The 19920-nt window shown below is 32.4% G+C and overlaps 2 protein-coding genes across 3 annotated transcripts; one reads left to right on the forward strand and one right to left on the reverse strand.

Annotated features, from left to right (window-relative positions):
• Positions 1-1497, reverse strand: LOC114403794 (fasciclin-like arabinogalactan protein 2). Its single transcript, XM_028366957.1, has one exon. It carries the CDS (start codon positions 1461-1463, stop codon positions 243-245), a length of 1221 nt encoding a protein of 406 aa, XP_028222758.1. The 5' UTR covers positions 1464-1497; the 3' UTR covers positions 1-242.
• Positions 1498-16751: 15254 nt separating this feature from the next.
• LOC114403801 (SNF1-related protein kinase regulatory subunit beta-2-like) lies at positions 16752-19802 on the forward strand. 2 transcript variants are annotated; one of them, XM_028366979.1, is made up of 5 exons: positions 16752-17020; positions 17161-17406; positions 18067-18233; positions 18323-18485; positions 19272-19802. In XM_028366979.1, the coding sequence occupies exons 2-5, from the start codon at positions 17209-17211 to the stop codon at positions 19596-19598; spliced, it is 855 nt and encodes a 284-aa protein (XP_028222780.1). In that variant the 5' UTR covers positions 16752-17020; positions 17161-17208; the 3' UTR covers positions 19599-19802. The 2 variants fall into 2 exon arrangements, with proteins under 2 accessions (XP_028222780.1, XP_028222770.1); XM_028366969.1 differs by having other exon boundaries at positions 16753-16993; positions 17082-17406.
• Positions 19803-19920: the final 118 nt, after the last annotated feature.

Here is a 19920-nt window from a genome sequence, read left to right on the forward strand (position 1 = left end):
AGAATACCAATAAAACATGAGAGGGCAATATTAATTAATATCTAAATCTAATGAATTGAAAAGTGTTTATATGCACACATGCAGATCCCAGCTGGCAGGTAGCACAAACCGGATCTACCCACACTGAAAACAAAGAAACAATAAATAGGTACAGATGTCGGTGGCACCGTTTTATTTGGTTGACATATAGAGAAAAAGAAAAGAATCTTTGAGGCTTTGAGCTGTATACTAGCGACATGATATCATAGAACCAAAAAACCCATAATTAAACCGAACAAGACCATGACCAATCTCACGTGCAATCCGCTGACTCCGTTGCTGTCCTGATCGGCAGCCTTCTGATCTTCCGAGTCGTCGGATGGTCCGTCCGCCGGTGCATCCGCCGCATCGGAATCTTCGCTTCCCTTCTTAGCATTCTTCTTCTTCTTGGCAGGCTTAGGGGATTCCGCAGGTGCTTGGTCTAGGGCGTCGCTGGCCTTGAACAACTCTCTCGGCATCAACACCCTGTTTATCTTATATGCCACGAATGGATCTTGATCTATCAATGTCCCTACTATGCTTGCGGTGTTGACTTTAGTCTTCAGACTCACGTCTTCCCCTTCACTCTTCACTGTGAAGTCGTACTTGTTCGCTCCCTCTGTGGCCAGAGTGTTCATGATTCCGTTGCTCGATTTCAGCATCTGCAGGGACTCGTATACGGGAGTCGCGTGGTACAACAGAAGCGAAACCTTCTGAGCTTCTGTGAGGTTCTTGTACTTTGGCGCGAAACCGCTGATGGCGCTGTCGGTGGGGCAGAAAACCGTTAAGCCCCCGTCAACGTTTTCCTTGAAAGCCGGAAGCGCTTTGGAGCCTCTTAAAAGGTCCGCGAATGCCTTGCAGCCTTGTTTGGACATAATGGAGATCAGATCGATGGCGGAGGGTGCGGCGGTGGGGGCCTCGGCGTCGGCGGAGCTTATGGCGGCGCTGATTTGGAGGACGGAGATGTAGTAGGGCATTTCCTGGACGGATTTGACGTAGAAGGAGTGGAGGGAGCCGTCGTTGTCTTCGGCGGCGAAGCCGACCTTGCCGGCCTTGAGGTTGGTGATGTTGACGTAGCCGGCGGTGCCGGAGGCTGAGCCGGTGGCCTGGAACATGGAGGAGACGAGGGTGGTGCTGTTGTTGATCTGGTGGAGCTTTTTGGCGCCGAAGTAGTCGACGAGGACGTGGAGGGAGAGGACGTTTTTGATGGTGGGGAGGGAGAGGTGCTTGTCGAGGAGGGAGGACATGGCGGCATTGTCGAGGGCCAGGACGGTGATGGTCTGGCGGCGGTTGATCTCTTCGGCGAGGTGGGTGAGGGAGAGATAGTGGTTGAAGGTGGAGAAGCCGGGGTGTTTGGCAAGCATGCGGGTGATGTTGTGGGCGGGGACGCTGGCGGCGGCGGAGGCTAAGAAGAGGAAGAAGAAGAGAAAGAAGAGGTTGTTCATTTTGTTTGAAAGCAGAGAGTAGAGAAGAGAGGAGTGTGTGGGTTTATAACTAAAGGCATAGTATGACAAACAATGGCAGGTTGGAGATGGACCCCATCCGCCAAAGTGGCACCATCTCACTTCTTGGACTAATTTGGCAATTGGGCATCCCACCGACGCTCTTATTAGGCCCCACTCTCCACTAATGTACGTCTCACTTTCACATTATTTTATTTCCTTTTCCTTTTTCTTTTCAGTGCAGTTGCCAATATTTGTTTTTCCTTTCAATACTATTTTCGATCTACAAGTATTAGTGTTCAAGGTTAACACGTAGTACAGATTAAAGTGTATTTACTAAATATTAAATATTAATATAGTTATTTAATATAAAATATTAATATAGTTTGTTTTTATTCTATTAGAATTTAAATAGGTTAAGGTGAAATATTCTTAGTGAAAATTGAATTTAATTATTTTAAATAAAGATATATGAGAAATATAATTAATAATATTTTAATTTAAAATATATTAAATAATTAAATAAGAAAGGATAAATAACAATTATTTTGAATTTGAAGTAATATATTCTTTATATATATTTTTATTATAAATTAAAATTTATTAAAAAATTTAAAAAAGCTACGAGTAAAACTCATTGAATAAAAAGTGATGAAGTCTACAAAATTTTATAATTTTTATTTGATGGTAGAAAACGTATTAAAAAAACATGTTACAAAACGTTAACGATGAGGACAAATATCACGCTGTTCTATACCTTTGAGATTTAATTTGTTGAAAGCATTCTTGACGTCGAAATATTTTTCAGCAAAAAGAACACTAAATACTATTAATTTACGTAATCCAGGATGAGCCAAATCAAACTTTATCATCACACTAGCAAATCTACAATTATGTTTGTGTATGTTTTTAATAAAAAAAAAAGCAGAAAGAAATAAAATAAAATATAAAATAAAGTGAAATGAAATAAAATTATAATGTTATTACTTAATTATTTTTATGATGAAAAATAAAAAGGAAATATTTATATTACATACTTTCAAATCATAAAAAAATTAAATAAAATAAAATGTATTTCATCCTGTTTTAGTCCTTTCTATCTATGCAAATAATTCAAACAACAAATATTTTTCATATACTTATACAAAAATTTTGCATTGTTATTTTCCTCTAACTTTCAAAAAGACATTAATTTCCTAAACCAAGAGAACTGGACAAATAATAATTGTATTTTCCGATTGTAGAATTAAGAGTAAACAAATACTTTAATTTCTCAAATATATAGACAATATCAAATATTTCAGTCATTTAAGAAATTAACATCCATTTAAATAATAAAAGTGACATTGATTTAATTTTCAATTATAAAAATAAAAAATAATATTAATTTAATTACTCATTTAAATATTCTTCAATAGTGTTTTAATAATTCATAAAATAATAAATTTTATATTATTTTGAGGTTATTTTAATGTTGGTTTTAGTTTAATGAATAAATTAATGTTAATTTAGCATTTATTTGTGATTTATGACGTGGGACTTTAATGAAGTTTTTGAAAGATAGGCAACAAAATCAACTTTCTTTTTTTTAATAATAGTTTTCTTTTAATCCTTCAACGTGGTTATTTTATAATATAGTCTGATTATAAATTTTAATTTAATATAACATTTGATTTTCGACTAGCTTCTAAAATGTATTTTTTTAGTAAGAATTGGACTGAAATTCTCTCAAAAGGTAATTTCATTTTAAAATATATTGTATAATACGATACATTTTGGATAATGACAACGGAAAGGATTCAAGACGAGTGATTTACACTTGTATTTCTAAAAATAAAGATCTGTATTCTGATTTATATATGTAAGGTAATAGTTTTAGTGTCAGTGTTCATACTCAATAAAACAAAATATATCTTTTTTATAGTTTAATAAAATAAATATTCAAAAAATCATATGATTTTTTTAGAGAAGTTAACAAATAATAATAATAAATAGTATAAAATCTAATTATATATATATATATATATATATATATATATATATATGTGTGTGTGTGTGTAAATTAAATATACAGTTAGATAAATGTTTTTTTAACAAATATACACTTAGATATATGAGTACGTACATGAACTGATTCAGGTACTATAGTACTATTCTAAAAGAAAAGTATTAGAGGTCTTATACACTTTTCTACAGAATTCAGTGAAAAATTTATCATATCTATATTAAAACCTACATTTAATAGGTAAAAACATTATTAGCCATTGTAGATAATTTTTATAGATGTCTATTAAATTTAAATCTAATCATTACCCTTGGATAGGGTACTGTAATGCGAGCCACATATGAGATATCTATTTGGCAAAAATGTATCATATGTGCAAGGCCCCCTACCAAATATATATTTATGTTTTAAATTATGTTTTGCGTAATATTAATGACGGCAGTCCTCTGGAGAACACGTTGAAATTATTATTGGTGGCAAAATCATTTATAAAGACCAAAATCTTTTGCCTGTTAGGACAAGTTTTGCTCAATATTCCAATAAACCATTTCAAGCATTTTATTTTTCCTTGTGAAAAGGGCTCCATAATTGTTCAAGACAAATAAATTATGTTTTACATTGGTTGATGCATAGTTGTCACCCTCATCCTTGCAATAATTAAAGGCCGGCCGAACCACCAAATTTGGAATAAAAGGCATCAAATAGCATTATTGTGGGGCAACCAATACTTGTACTGTTTCAATATTTAACAGTAAGGTTGTTGTTCAATTAAGAATGGAGTAAACAGTATCTTGCTCAAAAGAAAGTTATAAAAGCTACCCATGGACATTTGATTCGTTTCTTTGTTTCTGGTTTTAGGATAAGTAATAACCAAAGTTAAAATTAACTGCAACAATGTCAGCCAAAAGAGATAAGGTGATGGTCAAGATTTAATAAAGTTTGAACGGAACAAGCCGGCTACAAAATACACAACTACACAAGAAACTTGTGTGCTAGATCTAGCTTCTATAATGAAGCAAGTTAAAGCAAAGTTGGTTTGATATAGTATCCCACTAGCTTAGTTTTATCAATTGATGCAATAAGTTGTCTAAGGCACTTTGAATCCTACTTAAAAAGATTTTATTCACAGATGGTTTCCACGCTATTACAAAAAAAATAAAAAAAAATCAGGTAATTATGGACCCAAAGGGAAAAATATGAATCAGGCAATTTTATAACATCTACAATCATAAGTGGCTCATCGGTGACAAGTAGAAGTACCTCCATTAATTCCCCTTTTTCTCCCTTTAGTTAGTATGTGATAGCATTCGCAGGATAGCAGATACCCAGATAACAGAGAGTAACATAGCAGATAGCAATATAGCAGATAGCAACATAGCAGATAGCAATATAGCAGATAGCAGTAACGATAGGCCAAGGAGAGTAATTAGGAAACCCACATACCTGCAGGATTATGTGTGAACCTGATCATCGAATCCAGCTGTTAGGTGGTTAGCCTGGCCGTTAGTTCTGTTACAACAAGTTGCAGCTTTATCCAATTGAAAATCGAAAAGTGTATAAATTTGGAAAATAACAAAGCAATGAAATAAGACAGAACTTATCTCTAATTCTAGCTCTCTTAGCCTTCTCTGATCTCAGTCCTCTATCAGTATGCTAATGCCAGAAAATTTAATGGGGAATTCAAGTACGTTTCTAGTTTGGGCAATGTGCGAAGTTCTGTGTGAGAATTCAAGATGAGGACGTATGAATATGTGTCATGTAGCAGGTCACAGCATAGGGAGGAACATCTGAACAAGGTATGCGGTTTTTTTTTTCTTCTTTTTCGGGTCCAAACAATCACATGGCTAAAAAGGTGCTATTTTGCTAGTCTAGATCCATGTGATTGTGCACCCAGCAATATTATTATGATATTTCAAAAATATCCCAAGTGAGTTCTTCTTCTTTCTTTTATCTTTTTTTTTTCACCTTGTTGAATCATTCATTCATTCATTCTGTTGGCTTCTTTGCTTTCATTCATTGCGTGAGAGAAAAAGTTCACTGTGTCTACTTTGGTTGAGGTGAAAATTTTAAAAAAGTACATCGACAAGTAATGGCTGGTGTGATTGTTAAATGCAAAAGTAAGTTATTCTCTTTGATATAGTTTTTTTTTTTTGCGAATAAAACTTACGAATTATGAATCCTTAAGTTATATAAAACTTACGATTGAACAATCCATAAGTAATTTTTTTTAGTTTTTATAAAAATATTTTTTTTTTTATTTTAAATATAACCAGTATTATTATTTAAAATATTTTTAAATAAGTATAATTTTATAATTCATTCGTAAGTATTTGTTTTTATATTTTGGAAGTGGTATTAATTGAAATAATTTAGACTTATAATTTATTTGAGTCGTTGTGCTTTAAAATTGGTTGTTTTTAGTGCTTATAATTTGATGGATTACAATTAAGTTCAATAATATTATCTATTTTAGTATATATGGTTAGATTATCAATTTTTATGTATTATATGCTTATGAATTTTAAGTAAAAAAACTTGATGTTGGTTTTTTAATATATATGACTATCAATTTTAATATTTTATATTATTAAATGCAGTAAAAAAAATTATAAAATTGTGTGATAGTATATGTATGGTGTGGTTAAGGATCGTTTTTGTTATTAAAAATTTTCAATGTTTTATTAAGATGAACGAAAATTAGTGAATGTATGATAATATAATGTCTAAAGAAGTTGATATGAATGAACAAAATGAAGACGAAGCTGGTATGGAATAAGAATATATTGATTGTTCTGATGTCTTAAATACTTCTCAGATATTAATAAGATTTTTTGTTGTTAAAGTAAGTTAATGAATGTCTCTTGAAGACTAAAGATGTATGGATTGCAATGTAGGTGTTTGTTACCTATGATGATGTTTTGAATTGGGCTCGCGTTATTGTTTATGAAATTGGTTTTATGACAGTGATTATGAGGTTAGACACAAATACTGGTATAAAAGGAAGGACGTCATTTGTCTTAATTGGTTGTAAAATGAGTGGTCAGTATAGTGTCGGGAAGAAAATTTTGGTAAGAACAAATACTGGCAGTAGAAAATGTGGGTGTCCCTTTAAGCTGTGTGGGAAACCAGTGGTTGGAGGATAAAGATGGATGGTGAAGTTAGTGTGTGAGAGTCACAATCATGAATTGGTCAAATCATTAGTTGGATATCCATACGCTAGTCGATTGATTAAGGATGAAAAGATTATTATTGTTGATATGACAAAGTCAATAGTAAAACCAAGAAATATTCTGCTAACGTTGAAGAAGCACAATGTTAATAGTTATACAACAATCAACCAAGTATACAATGCAATAAATGCATATCGTTCTTCCATAAGAGACAATAATACTAAAATGCAACAACTAATGAAGCTTCTTGAACGGGATCGGTATATTCATTGGTATAGACTGAAGGCTAAAGATGTTGTACGTGACATCTTTTGGATTTATCATGATGCAGTCAAGCTATGCAATGCCTGTAATTTGGTATTTTTGATTGATAGTACCTATAAAACAAATAGGTACAAACTCTCATTACTTAACTTTATTGGTGTCACACCAACATGGATGACATTATCTATTGATTTTGCCTATTTGGAGGGAGAACGTCTAAATAATGTTGTTTGGACTCTAGAACGGTTTCAAGGTCTTTTTCTTGAATGTAATGTCCTCCCTGTAGTTATTGTTACTGACAGAGATCTAGCATTGATGAATGCAATGAAAACTGTATTCCCTGAGTGTACCAACTTGTTGTGTCAGTTTCACATTGATAAGAATGTGAAGACAAGTGTAAATCCCTGGTTGGTAAAAAAATGCATGAGATTATGCCATGGAAGCGTGTGAGAGTTTGATTGATTGTCCTTCTGAGGAAGAGTTCGATGAGTGCCTTAAGAAGTTTGAAATTGCTTGTTCACCATGGTCAATGTTTTTTTTACTATATCAACCAAACATGGATAATTCCCCACAAAGAAAGATTTGTTAAAGCCTGGACGAATAAAGTGATGCACTTAGGAAACACAACAACTAACAAGTATGAAAATTGTAATTTTTTTTTTGTTGTTTAGGGTTTACGACTTAATGGATAAAAATAGTTGTCGTTGTTTTTTTTGTGTATTTCATATGAAGGGTATCATGATCATGCTGCAACACATTGAAATTAAGGCATCTTTTGAGACAAGTACACATGTGGTTGAATATGTTTTTAAAGTTATCTTATACAAGAAATTACTTGGCATGATATCAAAGTATGCTTTAAATCAAATTGTTGCTAAGTATGAGCGTGTGAGTTATGCTGGTATTGATAGTTCTCGTTATGGATGTGTAATGAGAACTATTCATGGTCTTCCTTGTGCATGCAAGCTAGCTAGATATGTTGTCGGTAACATACCTCTGGGTGTAATCCATATGTTTTGGTGGAGGTTAAGTTTTCCAGACCAAAGGTTATCTAGGCCTAAAGTCAGCATAGTCGAAGAGATGGAAACCACATCCAAGTGGTTTAAAGAACTTGATGTTTGTGGCAAAGTTACTCTAATGAGTAAACTTCAGGAAATTGCCTACCCTAATCTAAAATTTATGTGTCCTCTTCTAGAAAAGATCAAAACAAAAGGTGCTAAAAGAAACCAATGACCAAACATTAAAGATCAACACAACGTGATCCATCTTACTGGAAGTATGTTGATGCATTACATTCTGTGCAAAATAGTAATTTTTCAGTCAAACATAGTGCATCATCATCTGAGTAAGCAATTCCAAGAAGGACTATGCCGACATTGGATCAATTTCATCCATGCATTTCATGATTCCATTGAAAACATTGTTGATGTCAAAGCTGGTGATAACTATGGATATCGTGTAATTGTTGCCTTATTAGGTATGGGTGAAGATTCATGATCTTTGGTGCGCAACCATTTGCTTAAAGAGCTTGCAAAATGGTCTGACGAGTATATCAACCTGCTTGGTGGCATATGCAGATTTGAGGAATTAAAGCGGTTTCTACTTGTTGATGGATTATCCATGGTATATAATAGCTTGTAAAAGGGTGATATATCCTGCAAGTTATATGACGCTGGTCTTAGATGTATCATTCAAATTGTCATACATATAGACTAGGGCGGTAGCTCCCCATGCGTAGCTTTCACTCTGGGTAAGGTCACAAAAGGCATCCAAGAATACCACATGCATGTGTGTGACACTCTTGTTAGCAAAGAGAGTGCAATCTACCAGATGCAATAGATATGCTTGAGCTGCTATAGTCCACTATGTTGTCTCACATTTGCTACGATAAATGTCTCGTAGCCACGATAGTTGAACATATGTCCTATGGCATTGTATTGTCTCAACTCTAGCTTCTTCTGCACTAACTACAAGCAATTCAACTAACAGTAACACGACTTCATCCATATGAAGAACCTCGAAGCTATGGAAGGCGCCTGTGATGGGCAGATGAAGCAACGATGCCACATCATCGAGGGTGATAGTCATCTCTCTTACAGGAAGATGGAAACAACTAGTTTTCTTATGCCACCTTTCCACAAAAGCTTATATAAGTCTCTGATCGCCAATGTTCAAGGAACATGCGATTAAATGACTTAATCATGTGGCAGTGACTAAGCCTTCAATCTTTAGAGCAGGCCTGCCAAATTTCTCAACCTTCCTTCCATGGAAGGATAACTCAGGACGTTCCTGAAAATCAAAATTTAAATCTTGTCAATAGTAATACAAAATACTTATGAAAAAATTATTTATTTAAAAATATAAATACTTCTCCATTCCAAACAGTCACTGCAACATGATGAACATAGCCAATCAAAACTGATGTGTTGTGGGACTCGCCTGAAAAACCCTCGGCATCAGGAACTACATCATCAGCTGCTGCTTCTTCAGGCTGTTGATGGACCTCGTCAGCTGTATGATCCACGTGCTGAACATCCTCAGCAACAAGTGCAACTTGTTGTTGCCTATGTATAGATGTTGTGGGCTTTCGCCACAGGGGGCTTCATTAGCATCATTTCTCACTTCTCTCCCTAAGACTCTTCCTATAATCCTACCTAAATCCCGATCCAAACTTATGATTCTAACCATAATTTGCACATTAAAACAATCATAACAATTTATGTAAGTATTCAAACAATACTTCAATCAATTAGTATTTATTAATTCATAAATAAAAAGTATATTATTTTTTAAATAACTTTTTATTACTTTTATATATTCATAAATGCATATAAAATTTATTTTTTCAAATACATAGACCTCACATAACTAATTCTAGTAAACTAAAATTAATGATCAAAATGTAACTACAGTTTTGGTTTTTATTTCTAACAAATCACTATTTTATTTTTCAACAAATTACTATGGCAATAACTTTTTTAAACTAATGAAATAATTTTAATTTTAAACTTCCAAACACTATTTATATAATATTTAATATTATGAATCTAATAATATATATATATATATATATATATATATATATCAAAAAAAATTTAATTTACAAATTTACTTTTTCTTCTTACACTAAATTGTCAAATATATACCAATAAAAATTTGGAATTTATGATATCTAACAAATTTATAATAAAATTTTCAAAATACCAAATATAATTAAATTACTTATATTTTTAAAAATAATATTAAATCACAATAATATATATACATTGTTTTGAAAATAAACAAACTACTTAACTTCTTTATTAAAAACCAACTTCATAAAATAAATGTAATTATTTAAAAAAAACAAATAAATATTTATTTACTAAAAATTAATTTTTTTAACAAAAATATTAACTTATTTATAATTTTTAAAAAAACATTTAAAACAATAATTATTTATTTAAATATTAAATTAAAAAATATACAGATTAATAATCCATATAAGTCATTGCCAATTTGTATGTTATATAGATTTCACAATCCATTGTATCATAATAAACAAATAGAGGATGAGGGACCTTGAGAACTTACGATGGAGACGACGGAGGGGTAGTCAATGATGGGGGAGCAACGGCGAATGGACTCAGAGAGTGGTTTCACGGTGCAACGGTGGAGCTCTCAAGAAAAAAACAGAATGAACAATAACACAAGCGCAAGGAAAGGGAAAGAATGAGGGAGGCATGATTTTTAAATTTTTAATGAAGGGCATTTTCATCATTCATATAATTTGTTGGGTGCACTAACAATTCTTCAGGGTGCACAAAGAAAAAACCCAATCATAAACCAGCTTAGGGCCTCAAGGGGTTGGCTACTCAAGTTCAAGATATTTGGGCTTTATGTACTTCATTTGCATAATTTGTTATATTCACATTTTTTTTTATAAAAAAAACTATTATTAAAATCTGGTTCAATAATTGTACAAAATTCAACATGTAATTTTCTTTAATAGCAAAGATTTATTAGTTTTGTTAGAAATATTAGTTTAAAAAATTTGAACCTTCAATTTCTCTCTCATTCCTTCTCCCTTCACCTTCATCAACCACTTAGTCAATCTTATATTTCCTACTAGACCAACATATAATATTTTTCAAACAAAAATTCATTGTGAAATATTCTAAAATGGAATGAACGTTTTTAATTTTATCATTTGTTCTAGATTTTTTTTTACAGAATCATTTGTTCTAGATATATACTGTTTATCACGAATAGGAAAAAAATGGCAATCATTTTTCACTGGTTACTTTTTTAAAAATAAAAACAGAAAGAGTTACCAAACTTAGAATATTAATTACAAAATGAATTATATTATAGTTATGTTTGAGAAGTTATTTTAACTCATTTCTAGTTTTTTTTACCAGCAAAAAGTTTGTTTAACTTTATTAATAGTATTTGATAAAAGTTTTTTTTTAAGTAATTTATAACAATTTTTAAGATGTTACACTTCAATAATGTATTTTAAAACGTTATCTTCTAAAAGGGATAAAAATGAAGAAACTGATCTTAATATTTTAAAACCAAACTTATCGTTAATTCATAATTGATTGTAATTATTCTCACACACACAAAAAAAAATTGGTAGCTATGAAACATATATATGGTTAGTTCAAATCTTTTGTTTCGGGTTTTTTCGGCCATCGCAATCCGAATTTTTCTTTTATTTGACCCATTTCATAGAGGAAATTGCGAAACCATGTTTTATTTCAAGTCACACTCCTGATATTTTTCCCTACAATGCAAATTAAATGCCCTTGGAAGACTTTAACAATAAATTAACCTAAAGAGAGAGAATATAAAATAAAATAAATTTTCACGACTTTGCCAAGAAGCAGCCAACTATTTAAGTTGCTTATTCCATAAGGCAAGATAATGATGTTTTGGCATTTCCCCCCTACTGGGTATCACAAGCCAAATTAGTAACCTTTATAATAAAATATGATTGTTCTATTTTATTGAGAGAAATAAGTTGTATCATCGGATTGAGACTAACAATGAAGCGTCTATGTCTTTTAAACTTAACATTTGATCAACAATTGTATATTTCAATGGGAAATTATTGAAATAATCATTATGACGTAATAACAGATGTCTATACATAAAAATTTGGTCATAGTAGCAAGTTGTAACACCTCGTTTTTTTATAAAATAAAAAAATTATTTAAAAATAAATAAAATTTTAGAAAAAATAATGGTATTTTTGTAATTAAACAAATAACAGGAAAATGGTTTTATTAATTAAAATAATAAGTTTTGAAATAAATAAAATAAATATATGTTTTAGAAAATAAAGAGATGTTTTAATGGGTTATTTATTTATTTAAAAGGAGTTAAATAGAGTTCTTTTTTATAAAATAATAAAATAAAGAAAAGTAGAATAAATAATAGACTCAAAGTACCCTGTAAATAAAGATATATTAGGTCAGTTTTTATAATTATGATACATCTTTAGCTCTTTCTTCCTCCCAAATTCATTCTCTCGTTTTCCTCTTCCAAAATTCTCTCTTTTTCCCGCATACACTTAAACATGTCCTATTAAAATTACAAACATAAACTCGTTAACTGTTAGATCATTCTAAAATTTAGACACCACCTTTAGAACTCATTTTCTTACATTTCCATTGGTGGAATTTTCGAAATAATGTCTATAGAGAGAGCAATGCCCCTTACACAGAGACAGTAAAAATGAGGCTCCAATCTATTCTCCTTTTTATTAACACTTGAAACCCTAGCAGAGCAATTAGAGGAAAAACTTGAAAAATTTTAGAGAACTGTTAGAGAAGCCACTATCGCTATCGAACTAGACAAATGAGCCTACTGAGAGATAAATGATGAGTTTATCGCAACTGAGCTTAGAATAAATATGTGTAGGGATTCTTAAAGGATCAAATTGAGGTTTATTTTGGAATATTTATTGTATTTTAATTCTTCCTTTACAATTATAATCATGAGATTGTTATGTTTGACAGACCAATTGATGCCCTGATGCAAATTGATTGATAAAATTAAGTGCTCTTAGTGTTTTTGTGTTTTTGAACCTATGATTTTGATTCTCTTAATTTTGATATGATTATGTGAAATTATTTGAGGGGTTTAATCGTATGAACATAACATATTAATATTATTATTATGTGACATGTATATGAAGCATGAGACGTGATAACGTGTTGTCTTGAGATTATGGAAGTGTGATGAACTGTGTGTAATTAAAGTGACAAGTTAAGTATGTGTTAAATTGTGAAATCACACATGTATTGAGATGTTGTGTGTATTGAGTTGTGAGTTATGAACTGTACAATCACACAACTATAAGACCCTTTAAGGGCGACGAGTTAATGCTCGATGAGTTTTATGATAAGCTCCACTGTGGGAACCCGACGAGTCTAATCACTTTGAGGTGCGACGAGTTAAAATAATTTTAAAAATAATTGAGTAGTTGTGTGTATTGTATAGTTCATATGTATAATCTGTGTTTGTGTCATGTATATACTAATAATGTGTGATGTGTATATGATTCATGAGATGTGATAACATGTTGCTTTGTGATTGAGATTGAGTGTTCATGGGAGCAGATGGTTAGGTGGATAACTTTAAAGAATCTCATACTAGAGGACGCTAAGATACAATATTCTGATAGGATATGGCATTAGGACATGAATTTCTATATTATTTGCATAATGTTTTGAACATGTTACTTTATGTTATTCCGCTGCTTGACTTGCTTTCCTTTTGTAAAAAGAATTGGACGGTCTTATTTTGGGCTAGAGATGTTTTCATACTCTTATTTGATAAGTTTTTAATTTAATGATCAACGTGGATGTGAACCTTTTACCTACATGAACTCTTTTATGCTTAGAAAATAAAATCTCTTTTATGTAATTTCACATTTTCATGTATTTTATTATGTAAATATATATATCGGGATTGAAGGTGTCACACAAGTAGGTCCTTTGGTGGACCTAACTCTAATGCATAGTCAAGTAAGCCTTAAGCAAATATAATACCAGGGTTAATTCCTATTCATGATTAAGTCGACCTTATAAGCCGACCATGACATTTAGTTTACACCTTTACATGATTAAGGCACAATAAACACTTCCTTTCGCATATGAGAAAGACACAATACATGTCACCTCTAAAAAGGACAGAAATCATTACAGGACGTTTAGAAGAAACACTATAAATAGGTTTGAGTTTCCTTAATCATGATAGGTCATGCATACTATAACTTATTGGATTTCTTGAGTTCTTCACTAACTTTATGACTCCTTAGTTAGTGTGTTCTTTAACATGAACATAAGTATAATTTTTCATTAATCCCTTTGACAATTCATTTGATGCAACATCTAAGAGCAACATATATATTCCTTACCTAATACAAGCCATGTTGATGTTCCTATAACAAAACAATAATACTTCTAATAGTTCATGCTTTGAACCCACTTGACGATCTCTTCCTCTGTGAGAGTGGTAATCATGTTCCATTGGATGAAAATGAATATGTTGAACAACATATAAGTGATAAAAATTCATATATCTAATGTCTTAAGACTTTGAGTTGGATGTGGTGTCCAATTCATTTATGTAATTGATTTATGACTTCTTGTTGATCTCATCATATCATCTCATATTTCATTACAGGCAATTTTATGGAAGGGTAGTATAACCACATGATTCATGAAAATTTCTTAATTTTATTTTTTTAGAAGAAAAAAATAATGCTTATACTCTGTTTTATAATAAAAAGACTAATAAGTTATTTTTACAAACCTTTCCACCTGTTGCAAAAAAAAATCTTGAGATTTGAAGATAATGATCCTTGTTAGTTATTAGATTATTATGTAATGTTTAGTTGACACCTAGCATGGAACTGTTAAACTATTAAAATATGCTACCTTCTGTTTTACTTTGAGCTTGTTATCATTGATTGGATGCTTAAAAGGAGATGCCCACTTCCTCCATAATTTTCTCTCACGAGCTTTAGTGGATTAAGACATGCTCAACTAGTACCTATTATGCTGACTCCTTTTGGAAATATAAAACAAACCACATGGGAAGATAGATACTTCGGGGACTTAGACATAGAGGCCTTGGTAAAGTTGGGTGTGGAAATTGGAACTGATGAAGGGTAGGAGCTACTTGTATAACTTCAAAAGGCCTAAACAAGAATCTATTGATGCTTTAACTTAGCTTTTCACATGGTTGTTTGAACTTTGGAATCTTGGGATGCTATTGTTGCATCTTAAATTCGCAAAAGCAGCTATATAATGGAAAAAAATCCGTAAGTATCTACTTTTTGTCCCGGGAGAACTTATTTGGGTTTGGCACCCCTTCACTAAGCATATATACTTTATAGGATGCATCAATGTTAATGACCCTATAGGAGAATAGGAGAAGGCCGGGTAGAAAATGAAAGCCCTTGGTTAATTTTTTTATTTTTTATTTTATACATTAGAAAATACCCCTTGAAAGTGAGTTTTTGCTTAAAACGAGTAAGAGTGAAATAATCCTTAGTTTAATAATCCATCATGATTTTGACGTATTTAAAAATAAATATAATTAATTTTCCTTAATTCATTTTACATACATGATTTTTCCCTTATAGGGTATAGCCAATAGGTCTACATCTATTTGAAGATTCAAGCGACTATAATATAATTATTGGGTACGTACAGCTATGAAATTGTAGGTAGAAAAAAATGGTTCAAGGGGCCAATTTCCAACTAAGTGCATTGTAACGTCCCTGCCAAAAGAGTGCTCTAACACAAAGCCATAATCCTCCAAAAAGGGTTTTGTCACCACCTGATGGCGCAATTTCTTGTTCGCGTCAAGGGAGCAGACTCATTAGAAAAAGATAAAACCGTCGTTGGATTCGATAACAAGAGCCTAGTCCTAGTGAATTGTAATACAAGAAAGCCCTCTTTATGCATTGTTTATCTGATACGATGTACATGTACTATATAATATAAAATAGATGATTACTCATTACCTGTAATTTTAAAAAGTAATCACACACAGAAACATGAATATGAAATACAGTGGTTGGCTCACAGGTACCGATCCCTTTCTCTATCATTTGCAACAAAAGATAATTTATTCCTCTCACAAGGAATATGTATATTACACTAAATTGACAATAGGGTTGAAATAGAAACTATTGATTTAGTATCATATTTTCATAAATTATTGATTTAGTGTCATATTGTTTTCTAGTATATCGTTAAATTGAACCATCAAACTTCAACCAAGAGGACGGAGCAGGCTTTTATTTTTCTATTCATTTGATGGGTTGTCGATGTGCAGTACTCTTGTTATTGGCAAAAGAAGTGCACTAGTATTGAAATGATTAAACTTTATTATGCAAAAGACAAGAAGCTGCAAACAAAATAGAAAAAAAGACAAAGCTGACATGTCAAATCTAATCCAACAACTCATGCTTTCTGTGTAGACCGGAAGCACAACACAATCGATGCTATTTTATGATTTTCTTTTTTCTTTTTATTTTTTAGAAGATGCCATTTTATGAGTTTAGTTGAATAATAATACTAGTAACAAGTAGCAAGTTGGAATCTTTTCCTTTCACTTTTCTACGAGCTTTTGACTTCAATACCATTACGCTGAAAACAAGTTCGTTTAGCTGGTGTAATCCATTATGGTACCAAACCAATATTCTGTAGTGTTTGATTGCTTTGCTTTACAACAGAAATTTAATTAATTTAATGGACCATCACAAGGACAAGAAACTGAGCAAAAGGTATGCACAGTTTCATTAGACAGTGTTTGGTTGTTCCTGATAGCAGGGGAACATTCTCCTTTAAACCAGACTCATAATAATTAGTCCACAGCGGAATCTTCCAAATTCATTGGAGAATAAAACCCTGTATACTTACGTGTTCAGTTGCTTTAAGGCAGGGAAAAGTGGCATCCTCAGAGAGAGAAAGAAAGAGAGTGAGAGGGTCATCAAATATATTAAAATAAAAAAAATAAAAACTATTTTTTTTTCTATAACAACAATGCCACTCTGCTACCTAGAGTCAATTCCTGGTTTGCTTTCAAGGGTTTGTTCTATTTATGCACTGAAATGGGTATGCCAGATTGCTTTCTGATTCTTTCTTATCTATCTAATGGATTCGTGCTATCTCGCAGCTGAGCATGGATATCTGCTCTACTCTCTTTCTGTGCTGACTGCTGAAGTTTTTGTATGGTATTTTGATTCTGAGGATAGTACTAGTGGTGATTGCGATCAAAATCTGGGTTTCTTCCACTTTCAGTGATGGGAAGTAACAGCAGAGGAAAGGATGGTGAAGGCACTTCAGGAGTTAAAAAGGATGAGTACGAACAAGACATCAAATTTCTGCCACCTGAAGCGCTTTATGGCAATACCAATGGATTCACAGATCCTTTGGTTCAGTTAACTCCACCTGGACCTGGACCATATGAGCCACCACCTCCCTTGCTCATACAACCCCAGGTCAGAGTTAGATGATCCTTTCTTAATTTCTTTTATTGAAAAAAAAATAATTATGGGGTTTGTGTTTTTTCTCTCTTTAAAATAAATAGGATAGGTTATGTTTAATGTTATAGTTTTATACAGTGTATCCATGAGGGGGAAAAAAGAAATTTGATCAAAGCAGTGAGAAATAAGCATCCTATCAAAGTGGGGTGCTTCTCAGCCCTGCTTTTACCGTTTAATAGTGATTTGTGGAATTGGAATTTGGAATGGTACAACTAAACTCAGATTTTTGGTTATAGGGCAAAGATCAGAGTAATCTTTCAAGTTTTTGAAATTTAAGGTGGATTTAATATTTTGAATACTGATTTTGTTTACCATTCATATGAGAAAAACTGCTGGTCTTATTGGGAATTGTTATGAGATGTATTGGCCGAAGAAATTTATAATGAGACTTAATACATGCATGCTATTGCAACATTAGTCAACTCCCAGGTACTACAAATAAAAAAAATTATGCAATTACAATAAGGGTTTAATGCTTTTAATCTGATGAAGAATTTACAAGTTAATTAAGAGTTAATGTCATTGAATGAAGCTAGTGTGACAATAATATCTTGAAGGGCACAACACAATGAACGTTTACGTTGAAACATCAAATTTAAAATGGCTATTTTCAAGGTCCCTGTGGCTGCCATGCAAAGACCAGCAGCGATAGCGCAACCCCTGCCACAAAATGGATATGTAGAATCTGTTATTCATGAAAGGTTGAAAAATGTGAGGATCACATGGAATCATGCAGCCACGAATGTTGCTATTGCAGGATCATGGGACAACTGGGAGACCACGTAACCATCTACACACTTTTAAATTCCAACTATAGTTCTTGCTTTTACTTCATCTTATGATATGATGAACATTTACCTTGTCCTGTCAGGGAGCCCTTGCTGAGAGTAGATCAAAATTTTGTCATTGTTAAAACACTCCCTATAGGTATCTATCATTACCGTTTCATTGTAGATGGCTACTTGACACATGCTCCAGAGTTCCCATCGGCTTCTGATGATTCAGGTTATGGCTACAATATATTGGATTTGCAGGTAATTAATTTCATGGCTTACTTTATTAGTTTATTTTTCAGGAATTTCTGATGATCTTGTTGATTACATCTTCACAAGTGTTATCTTTTACTATATAACCTTTAACACGATCATCAATTCGGTTGACAGTTTGGCTTTATTTTGAGACCATGTATGCTTATGCCTAAGGACAATATTTATTCAGCAGTACTTCAATAATATACTAAATCCATTTAGTCACATGTTGAATCATTTTTGTCAAAATTTGTTGTCTGATGAGGAAACAAAAGCGCCATGCCTGAATGGATGGTCTCATACCAAACTAGAATAGACTATAGAGCTGCATGCTTGGCACAGAAGTAGAATTTCATATGGAATGGTAGATAGAAAATTTCTACATTATAGATGTTTTGTTGCATATAAGACACCAGTGTGTGTTTTAACCTCGAAATAAATTAACTTAACGAAATATAAATGATGATGATAATATACCTTGTCCTTAATTTCCTCTTAAATGACCCCCTTCTGAAATATAACTACTGTAGAGGTGGACGGTCTGAGATCATATATGCAGTATGAACTAGAATAAGTTTGCAAGTTCAGAGTGTTGGATTGCCACTTTTTCTAGTTTAGATTGATTTCACCAGTCTTCTATCCATTGCTAGAAAATATTGTTAACACACAAGTGTATTGAGTGAATCAACATCCCAAAATATGGTCATAACTTATAATCCCTTCAACTCGTGCAATTCATCTATATATGCAAAGATAACCTCACCTAGCTCGTTGATTAAACCATTTTTACAGGATTATATCCCAGAAATAGTTGCAAGCTTATCCGATTTTGAAGATCCTCCATCACCGCCATCAAGTTATGATAACACAAACTTAAATGAAGAGGAGTTCAGCAAACCCCCACCAGAATTACCACAACAACTACCAGTGGCAATAAGAAATGAGGCTTCATCCGCAAGTGGTAGTCATCATGTCCCTAGGCCCACGCATTTGGAACTGAATCATCTATACATCCACAAAACTGATAGGGATCAATTTGTGGCACTACGATCAACTTATAAGTTTCAACACAAATATATTACTGCGGAACTGTACAAGACCCTGCGCAGGGAAAGATGATGAAGCATTGTGTTTTTTGTCTGCTATTGTACTTGCCTCGTTTAAGCGGCCTTTATTAGAACATTTGTTAAGGTCATTAATCAAATGTGTAGAAAATCGATTATAGTAGGTAAATGAAAATTTGATTTCCATGTAAAATTGGTCTTTATGGGAATATTATTTTATTCTGGCAGTCAATATATACAATACATATTCATAGACTCATAGTAGCTATCCTGCTTTCAAGGTCATATGTTTTGGAATTGAAAATGCTTTACTGCACATGCTGTGATGAAGATTCAATGGTTACTCTAGCATATAGTGGCTGACAGTAATGTACTAT

This window comes from Glycine soja, chromosome 2 (assembly GCF_004193775.1).
Source record: "Glycine soja cultivar W05 chromosome 2, ASM419377v2, whole genome shotgun sequence".
NCBI classification, from domain to species: Eukaryota; Viridiplantae; Streptophyta; class Magnoliopsida; order Fabales; family Fabaceae; genus Glycine; species Glycine soja.

Excerpts from the sequence above, each read along its gene's own strand:
- LOC114403794 (XM_028366957.1), bottom strand. The coding sequence starts at position 1,463 with ATGAACAACCTCTTCTTTCTCTTCTTCTTCCTCTTCTTAGCCTCCGCC.
- LOC114403801 (XM_028366979.1), top strand. The coding sequence starts at position 17,209 with ATGGGAAGTAACAGCAGAGGAAAGGATGGTGAAGGCACTTCAGGAGTT. Across the intron at positions 18,234-18,322 it reads TGGGACAACTGGGAGACCAC|GGAGCCCTTGCTGAGAGTAG; the intron begins GTAACCATCTAC and ends TTGTCCTGTCAG. Across the intron at positions 18,486-19,271 it reads ACAATATATTGGATTTGCAG|GATTATATCCCAGAAATAGT; the intron begins GTAATTAATTTC and ends CCATTTTTACAG.